This window comes from Schistocerca americana, chromosome 8, assembly GCF_021461395.2.
Source record: "Schistocerca americana isolate TAMUIC-IGC-003095 chromosome 8, iqSchAmer2.1, whole genome shotgun sequence".
Classification (NCBI taxonomy): Eukaryota; Metazoa; Arthropoda; class Insecta; order Orthoptera; family Acrididae; genus Schistocerca; species Schistocerca americana.
In genome coordinates this window covers 103,378,773-103,389,717 of record NC_060126.1, presented here as the reverse complement: position 1 = coordinate 103,389,717, position 10,945 = coordinate 103,378,773, and the positions used below count along the sequence as shown (strand labels likewise).

At 34.9% G+C, this 10,945-nt stretch overlaps 1 protein-coding gene across 1 annotated transcript in view; it reads right to left on the bottom strand.

The window, feature by feature from the left end:
* Positions 1-5,043: 5,043 nt before the first annotated feature.
* LOC124545596 (tetratricopeptide repeat protein 28) overlaps positions 5,044-10,945 on the bottom strand; it is a 232,198-nt gene continuing 226,296 nt past the window's right edge. The window contains exon 30 of the mRNA XM_047124544.1: positions 5,044-8,282. Within this exon, the coding sequence (XP_046980500.1) occupies positions 8,046-8,282 (237 nt within the window). The 3' untranslated portion in view covers positions 5,044-8,045. The remainder of the gene's footprint in view (positions 8,283-10,945) is intronic.

Genomic DNA, 10,945 nt, shown 5'->3' with positions numbered 1-10,945 from the left:
TTTCACCAAACATGATACACATTTTTGTAGTTGGCTTGAGAGCGAAGGTGAAAAGTCCAAAGGAAATTAGATATTGTCTGTGGCATTTTTTCAAGTCAGTCTTAAAACCATAATGTGATGTAAATAATTTTAAGTGTATTCATTTGTTTTGTGACAGTTGTGCATCTCAAAACAAAAATTATTGTATTTTTTTGTGTTGTGTGATTGCATGACAATATAAATTTCAAAATGCATGATTCGTCAATATATATTGCCATTCATACATGCCTGCAGATAGGTCCTTTGATATTGTACAAAAGAAACTCCCAAAACTTGAAACTGTAATGCTCCCAGAGGAATATGATGGTGTATTTCAGACAGTAGAAACGCTTCACTCCCAGAATTCTGCTTTTCCTTGGGCAATTGGTAAGAAGTCAGTCAAATATCAGTTTAAAAAAAAAAATGTGAAGCTTAACATCTCACTATTTATTATACATTACCAATGGTTGCTCTGCATGTTGCATATGCAATGACACCAATGTACAAACACAAAATGATCAGAAGTGGGATAACATGATCATATTCTGTCTCAAGTAAAAGATTTACCAAATAGTAGTCATGTACAACAGACAAAGAAAAAAAAAGGACTTGGTATTTGCAGTGATCTATGAATTAAACCAAATTCCTTTGTACGAAAGTGTGGTACAGGATAATGATGTATGACTAGTTAATGAGGATGGAGACAGTGATAACACAGACATTCACTAGGATGACCGATGTTTTGAACAAAAGGTTGGTAATACTACAAAAAATTAGTTTCTGTATGTGTAATCATTATTAATGTAGTCCCCAGTAGCTGAGTGGTCAGCGTGACGGAATGTCAATCCTATGGTCCTTGGTTCGATTCCCGGCTGGGTCGGAGATTTTCTCCGCTCAGGGACTGGGTGTTGTGTTGTCCCAATCATCATCATTTCATCCACATCGACGCGCAGGTCGCCTAAGTGGCATCAACTCGAAAGACCTGCACCAGGCAAACAGTCTACCCGACGGGAGGCCCTAGCCACATGACATTTCATTAATGTAGTATCACTTAATGAATCAAATAAAATAATTCTGTAAGACTTTAATTAAATCCCATTCTAAAGGGCCCAGTAGAAATAAGTTATGCTCTAAGTAAGACAAATATTCACAAAATATTTTTGTACTGAGCATTCTTTGTTCATAAAATATAATTTCAGGGTGTATATGATCTGGGGCAACCTGGGGATCTGGGAAAAACCCAGGATTTTTTTCATCTGGGAGAAAACCAGGAAAAACATGGGAATTTTTTAAAATTCCGGGAATTTTTTCATTGTTTTAGTTTTCAGTTAAATTTTTATAACTTTAACTGGTAAGAACCAATACTCTAACAAAGGATATTACTGTTTCTTGCTACTGCAGCATAATGCTGCAGCAATAAAACATGAATGACAGAAAAAAAAGAAAATAAAACTTAAGTTGCAAAGGAAATGTGCCATATACAACAACAAAACAGTCCTCATACAAGCATCTGCCAAGAGCAAAATGTGTCAAACACTTGAGAAAGACTATGCAATGCTTCACAACAACAAATTGCCTCCAATGAGTGTGACTTCACAACTGCTTAAATTAGATTCATTTGAGCAGTTGTGAGCGAGCTCATGTGCATGCGCCATTGAGTCGTGTATGAGTAGTACCTTCTCCTGCTTCTGGCTACTGAAGTGTGGCAGTTAACTTTATAAGCAACAGTAGCAAACAGCCAGATGCTACCTGGAAAAATTTTACTGGTGCGCCTAAGCTGCCAGATTCACGCATGCGCAACAGGCCAGGATCTAGAGGGCAGGGGACAAAACAGGATATCTGCCCCAGGCATTTCGGGGGGGAGGGGAGGGCGCCAATTTCATATTCTTGAGGAAAAAAACCTTGTTTCACAAAGTGCCTAGCATCCAGCGTACATTGGTCTATCGATTATTCATATGATTTTGAAACATGTCTTTTAGTTTTTGAACAAATTCTAAGTTAATTTCTAAACGAATAAGTTGATTTTTGAATGTGTGCATAGTGTATGTAATGTCTCTGCTATGTGAATTCCCATTGCATCTAGAAATAAACTTTCCTCCAGGCAGAAGGTGACAGGGCTATACGAGCTGAGTGGAATAAAGCCGAACGGGTGAATGCCGATCACTGCTTATATGGTTGACTGGGTTTGCAAATAATCAGCATTGTTATAATTACTAGTGAAATCTACAGATTCAGACTACTACAGTGGAAATAAATGACTAACAGAAATAACAGGTAGGAAAGGTTACGTATTATCTTCTTGGTGTATCCGAGAAATTGAAATTTTTACATAAAATTTTTGGCCAGACTGCTACACCAGTAAGGGCCAGTTGGACTGTCCCCGGCTAGCAGCCACTGAAGTTCTATTCTGGGAGTAATGCGGAAGACTTATTATCTGTGGTGATTTCAACAATGAAATGACCAATAAGGATGAACATGTTATAAGAACATTTTTAATATATTAAGATCTCTAAATCTACATGCTAAAAACTACAAGCCCACATGGATAATCTTAAAATTAATTTTTCGAGAGATATGTACAATGTCAGACTCATTAGTGATGGACTAGCGGACCATGAACCCTTAATTTTGACATTCTGCTGAGATCAGTAATCTAAGTCAGACACAGTAACCAGTATCAAGTGTAATACTACATGGATGAGAGGCCAGAAAGATGAATGTATTAATCTATTTATTGATAGATTAGCTGATGTTAGCTTTGTATACAACAAGGAGACTGGGAATGGCACTGGGCAAGCAATGTCTGATAATTTCCTGGAAAAAAAAAATCCACTGAAATATGCTACTCTTGTTCACCATTAATCAAAATTAGCCCTAAGCATAAACAGAAAAGGAACAATTAAAATGGTGTACAGATACACTAGCTCATATAAGGGAAGATATGCTCAGACTACAGAATATATAAAAATTCTTGTAAACAAGAGCCTGAGCTGGATGACACCTCATATAGAGTTTATTTACAACATAAAATGAACTACAAAGACAAACTGACCCTGTCCAAAAAGCTTACATAAAAGATCCAAACCCATACACAAGATGCAGCACTGGACCTTGAATAAGTTACCAATTGCTTTATAACCTTTGTGAGCAAGCTGAAAGACAAAATTAATCAAACTGGCACTTGTGCTTCGATATCCTTGGTGCTAAGCCACATAAGTGGTATGCCTTCCACTGGAATGTTGTCACCCTCAAGGATATTATAAAAGCTGTGTCAGGATTCTCAAACTCCAGAAATATGGATTGTTATTGGTCCTCCAACTATGTGATAAAAAAATTAATACATCTCATCTATCAACCTCTTTCTGTCAGCGTCAGTATGTATTTAGAATCTGGAGTGTTTCCTTGTGCACTCAAAATTGGTAAAGTGATACCAGTCTTGAAAAAGGAAGATATGCATCTGCCCCAAAACTACTGATCAGTTTTTATTGTCTCAATTTTCTCCAGGTTTTTTTGAGAATCTAATGTAAAACTAGCTAAATAGCTATTTGAGAAAGCATGACCTCCTCTCCAACAGGTAGTTTGTATTCCAACATCCCGAAAATACCACTACTGATGTTTCTGAAGTTGTTAACTGAGAGTTGACTGCATTTGAACACAAGGATCTAGTATTACTTGACTTTGTGATGTCAGCAAAGCCTTCAACAGTGTACTGTTCAACACCATACTTGCAAAATTGGTGTATTATGGCATAAACAACCCATCTTTAGATGTAATCAAGTCAAAGAAACAGAAGGCAGTTTGTATCAGTCAAAAACAGATGCTCTTCTTTGAAGGAAGTTTGGACTGGAGTGCCACATGGCTCAATCATAAGTCCCTTTCTGTTCATCATTGCAGTTAATGATCTGCCTAACCATGTAGGAGCAGGTTCCATGGTGCATTATGCAGATGACACAACACTGCTCAATACCAACCATGACATGACAGAACTGAATCTGGCATCACAGGAAAAATTGGAACTAGCAATGAACCGTTTTTCTTCCAGTAAACTTCTATGCAATCGTGATAAAACACAGTAGCTAATTCTGTGGAAAGTAAATCTGTTAGGGTTTCACATTGATTTGAAATTAAACTGGGAGGAACGTCTTAGTCATGTCTACAAGAGAATAGCAAGAGTAAGCTATCTGATGTGGAAACAGACAGATGCAGCCACTGGTGAGTATCTGAAGGTTGCATATTTTGGTCTATTTCAATAGCATATTTCGTATGGCATACTGCTGTAGAGACATTCCATTTATGTCAGCGAAAAAAAAAAAAAATAAAATAAAAATAAAAGTTTGCAGAAAATAAACAAAGTTACACCAAATGAACACTGCCATCCTCTCTTTATCAAGCTCCAGATATAAACTGTTGTTAATCTATACATATATACACTGTTGTTTTATGTCAAAAGCAACATAAATGAGTTCAACACCATAGAGGTGATGCATCTACACAATACCAGAGGCAAACTGAATCTGGATATACTGAGACATAAACTCACAAAGACTACAAACTTGCACAAAATAACATGCCTAAAAATTTTTAATGAACTTCCAATATCTGCTCAGATATTGCCCTATAATATTTTCAAAGTTAGGATGTATGACTGGTTACTCAAACACCAATTTTACAAGATAGTCAAAATATGTGAAATAAATATGACTGACATTAATACTCAAGGAAATTCCTTAATGATATGGAACTAAATTATAAAAACTTCACTGTAAAAATTACCCTTAATTGTATATTTCACTATAAGTGGTCAATGGTGAATAAACAGAATACTGAAACTGAATACTCTCTTATCAAGTGCTAGCATGTGTTAGTTTCTGTGAGAAGTTTTCAACTAGGCACTGTTTATTAAAATACTATGAACACTTACTTACATTTATGAAGTAAGTATCAAAATAGCTGTTCAGATATGGGAAAGATAATTACTTGACTGCAGGTTATGTTTTTGCATCAAATAAATGTATGACTATGAAATTATAACATTTGTACACATTTATTTTACAAGATACATATTTCTCTTTTTATATCATTCTTACAAAAATTAACATTCTTTATGAAACACTAAATCATCTGTAGACAGTAAAAGTACATATATCCTGAAATATCAGTCTCTTAACATTTATATAAATATCCTACATTTGTAACAGGTTTTTTTACATTTGGAAAACAATACCAGCCTTTGGTCCAGGTAGTTTAGAAGCTCATTATAAATTATACATGAGGGTCAAGAACTGCATGATTAGGACCAATTTATAACTAACCACATTATACATGCTGCTGTATTTCGGTGGTACACAAATTTCAACAATAACAATCCTATGTCATTACTTACATTTCATGCCTCTCTCTCTCTCTCTCTCTCTCTCTCTCTCTCTCTCTCTGCACAAAACACACGCACGCGCACACACACACACACACAGAAACTGGCATTTATAACTCACAGATACAATATTTATTTTATAATATGATGGTACAATTGCAATTGTAGCCAGCTTAAAAAAGATAAATAAATAAGAAACAGGGAGTCAGTTTTAAACAGAACCTTCCATTTAGCTCTAAGCTTTATGATGTGAACTTGTATTCTTTGTATGGCAATGAAGTAGAATTAAGAACTGAGAAATGAAGAGGAGCACAAGTTAAAAACTGGCTGGGACAGTGTAAACAATGTGATGTTAAAACCAATTTATATTTGCTATGCTTCCCTTTTGTCAATCTTAGCTACTTGTTTTAACAATCCTAATCAGGACATCAAATCCACATTCTATACACTCTTCACAAGAAAGCCAGAGTATCTAGCCAACCTCAAATATAATGGAAAAGTTGGAACAGATGCTTCACACTCGTATATCATTTTCTAAAGACCAAGGCCGTCAGTACTCATAAATATATGTGCAGTTAAGAGGAATAATACAGTTGCAATATCAAAACAACTCATTTTGCCAAGAAGGATGGAATTTCCACTTACTATATTACCACTGACAAAGATATCAACCACACCAGACAGTGCGCCTAAAGGAACAATGACAATAGATTGTTAGTGTCTACAGTGCATCTGTATCCGTGTTACATAAAATAATTATAAAAGTAAGAAATGTATATAACAGGTATTTCTTTTTCAGATCAATGCTGATGACTGACACAAAAAATTTGGTTGTAGAATGTGCATGCAGCATTTCTGTCTTTTTTATTCTTTCCTCTTCATTTTCTATGAAACAAAAATGTCCAAAAAAGCATTGCCTTCAAGTAGTAAATACAGAAGTTCTCAAGAACTATGCTAAAAATCTTGGTTAGTTAATAACAATCTACAGATTTTTTTAAATGATTATCTTTTGAATATGTACATATATTCCAGTTACCAACAAGACTTTTAATAAAGGTCTGATTTCTTTTGTAGCAACTTTTCCCATCACAAGATAACTCTAATTGCACCTGAAATTGTTGAAATATGTATGTCAATGATGACCTGTGTTCTGCAGTGACTGCAGACCAGAAAAGAATGAGTTTAATGTTACACTCTTGAAAGCAGTACTTTAAGATGAAGTAAGAATTGAATAAAAAAGATAATTTCAAAAAGACTATCAAGAGATTGAAATTTTAAAGCGTATCACAATTATTTTTCATATCCTTTCTTTGAGAATGTCCTTAATTAAACTGAGATTCGATATGTTGCACAGAGTACTATTTTTCTCTTAGAACTTAATGTAACTGCAGAAACATTATATAAAAATAAAGTCTAGTAAATTACCAGTTGGGTGGTAAAGCTCTACGCATGCAGAATAATAGTTATTTTGTATGGAATATTATAAACTACTGATTTCCATTACTCAGTCAGAACAATTTTACATAAACTTCAGGAAGAAAATAGTTGTGCTAATGTACCATTGCCATAAATCTCTGCAATAGCATCAACTATTTTGAAATGCCCATACCTATTTTTCTTTAAAATTTTAATGTTGTTGTGTAGTGAATGCCATTTTCATGATGTGATACAATTTTTGCTGCAGTAAATAAACAATAAATTTTAGAAGACTTTCTGATGCATAAGAGAGAAATCATAAAGCTCACAATATGCAACTTGTTATCTATTCAATGTCTACTAACTAGTAGTCAACATCATTACGACAAAGATAGATGGCAAGGTTGGTCACAGCAATTTTTGAGAAGCTGAAGGAATATCTTAATATTTTAGTCACGTACAAACAAAGATATCAACACATAATGAATCTTCTGGCATTATTTTCTACACTCTTCCATACTTTCTCCAACATAGTTTACAGTTGTGTACAATTTTTCCAGTGTTGGCTAGGTCTCTATCACTTTATGTATTAGATCCCCACAAGTACTGAAACTTAATAACAAAAATGTAACACAAAGGTACATTTCCATTATATAAATTAACAATTTAACTGAGCAGTCACAGTCCTTTTCCCTACCCTGCGTGCGAGCACCACTAGCCTACCGAAAAACATTTTTCTCACAAATTCTGGCTTTTTAGTTTCAGAAAATAAGTCCTCAGCCACAATAGAAACAACATTATTGTATTAAACTGTTTCACATATCTCTTATTTCATTATTACAACAAATATCATCCATGGATGATGCCATTTTGTTTCCCGTATTGCACACAATACTATTCCTAATGACAATGGAAACCACTTACATATTACAAAGTATATATCTTTTTTAAAAAGGTAGTAACGTTTTTGGAAGACAATAACAATGCAACATCTCCCTAAAATGATTGCCTTTTGGAAGACACTAATATGGTGAAACTTTACACTTTCAGTTTGCAAATGATTACAGTATTTTTTATATAACTGAAGCACAGTTAAGAAGATAAACTGATGACAAAAAATTAAATTTATACACTCAACACTCACTCTCACACGTAACAGAAGCACTGGTACTGTAAGAACAAAACAGTTTTGCAGCACACGTAATGAATGATTCAGTGCTCACTCTCACTGTAGCTACAATCAGCACTGTGAGGGTGGTTGCTGTTGATGTCCAAAACCTCCAGGGAACTTCACAGGTGTGGGCGGAGGCCTAGAAGTGGGAATTGGGGGTGGGGGCTGTTTAGAAGCCCTCAGCCTGGGGAGGGGCGCTGTGTTACTGTCTCTGGAAGCACCCCTCGACTTACTCGAACCCCCACATTCATCTGCACCCATTGAAACTACATCTTCCAGGAAGCTGACTACTCTAGCTGGCTGCATCTGAAATGGAGCAAAGTAAATTCAGAATTATATGCTAATGGTCAGCAATGTGATAAGTTCTTCAGCTAGAAGAAAATTGGGAGTACAGACAGATTCTGCTTGCTAAATTAATGCAAAGTACAGGAAAACCTCAATAACTGTGCTTTCATTACTCACGAGTTTTACTGTTGGTAACATATGCATAAGGGTATGTTGAGTAAAACTGTTGCAGCATTATCTGTCATTAAGTAGAAACAATAATACGTTATGTCTGCTCATCTCTATCATTATAGTACTGTTGCAGCAGATCCATAGCCATAAGTGAGCAAGTTTCATTTTCAAAACTGGAGGAGAAAAGAAAAGTAATGGGCCTGACAAGGTGAAATAGCTTGTACTAATGTTGTATTTGACAAAAAATAAGTTAGCAGTTTTTATTGCTAAGAAAAATATGGATGTATTATTGACATTGAGGTTGGGAAGTTACTTAGCAAAGCAAATGTGAGAAGTATTTCTGACAACAAGGAATTAATTTTAAAAACTGCAGAATGTTCAGCCCACCTCAGTCCAACAAGAGTGACAATCTCACTTTGGAAAAAATTTGACAACTTTCCTTAAATGCTCATAAATGTAAAATTGCACACTTGACAAAACAAAAAAATGTAGTATCCTATGCCTAAAATATCACCGAGACATACAATTACTTGGCTGTAACTATTTGTAGGGATATGAAATGAAGTGATCACACAGGATCAATTCAATGTTAGGAGGTGACAGACTTTGATTGATTGGTAGAATATAAGGGAAATGCAATCAGTCAACAATGGAGATTGAATTTGGGCAACTTCATAGAACACAGTTCAAGTCTGTAGGATCCATACAAAACAGGACTAACATGGGATACTGAATGTATGCAAAGAATGTCAACACAGGTGGTTATAGATGTGTCTAAGCCATGGGAAAATGTCACAGATATGCTGAAAAACCGAATGGCAGATCCAGACTATCACATGAAAGCCTACTAAATTTGATGAACTAGCTTTAAGTGATGAATCTAGCAATATACTACACCCTGCTATGTATTGCTCTCATAGGAATTACGAAGACAAGATTAAGTAGTTACAGTATACATAGGTTGTTTAAGTGATCTTTCTTCCTGTGCTCCGTATGTAAATGGAATGGGAAAAAGTCCTAATAACTGCTACAATGGGACATCCCTCTGCCATACACTTCACAGTGGTTTGTAGATTATGATGCTGAGCCACACAATGCAGTAAAATAATGACCAGCACACAATTTATTCCAAATTATTCTCTATTTATGTATGAACACATGTAATAATTCAGTGAAATGGGCACTCAATAATTACATAAATACATAAACACACACACACACACACACATGATGACCCAACACCTAAACCTTTCACTGAGTTGTTACATTTACTCCTATTACTCCTAAAATTATTTACATTCTATCAGGACCTTCCACTACCATACTAACAACTGTACTTTCCAAAATTTCTTGTAGAAATGTGACTGCTCTAAGAAAATGTTTCCCATGTATGCTATTTCTCAAAGCAGATGCTTCAGTATAATGTAGTCATGTTTAATTCTTTGTTAGGCATCTTCACAATTACCTTGGGCTGTTTTGTGCACCCAGATGAATTAAGCAATGCACAAGTTCTCTTCATCTGCTCCTTTCTCCTCATTGTCATGTCTTTCACTCTTTGACCTTAACTTCCTTTAATTTTTTGATCTATATTCCTTCATCATCTATGTCTCAGTCTCCTTTTTCATTCTTTTTCCTTTTTTATTATATTACTATGAATCATAACAAGTTGGAGTTACTTCATCTGATCTTCATCCTACCTTTATACAGTTATCTACATAATTTATATGTGTTATGTACATAAAAATTTCAAGATTCCAATCGTTGTCATTATACTTTTGTTGATCCAATTTTTATGCACAAGGTGGCATACTTCACTAACTGATAAAGCCATTTAATTAAAACTGTTGCCTAATTTACTATGATTTTTGATATGGCACTTAGACCTGTAAGAGGCTATTCCCAACACAGAGTCACAAAACAGTTTCATAAACTTTTCTGATATCATAGGTCACAATATATTTCATTCACTGCGCTAAGATTCCCACACAGTATACTTATCGGTACCTGAGAAAACTTATGTGGTGGTGCCTACGAACCCACTAGCAAATTTTCTTATTTAAATTTGTAATTTTTTGACTAAATTGTGTTGTGAATAATGGGAAAGTCAGACTGTTATTTTTATGGAAACATTGATTGTTGTGTGTTTTGACCTTTGCTAAAGAATGGACTGAGTGAAACATCTATGTGTGATGTTCTTGGGTGGTTCTCTACAAGACACTGTACTTACTGTGACAATTGATGTGAAGGTGAAATCCGTTCTGCACCATACTAAATATTTTGTGTTGAAGACTTTTATAACAACAATCACTTCACTGATAGTTATCTAAAAACTGTGCTTCAACAATATCATAGTTTATCTGTTAAATTCTGCCACTGGACTGTTGTTGAATGTGGCTAGCCTGATTTATGTGCTACTTGTGTTGCAAAGTTAAGGAACTGGTTATCGTCTCAACAATGTGACATCAAATTTAATAAATTTGTAAAAAAGTGAATCAAAAAATATGGAGTTGCAT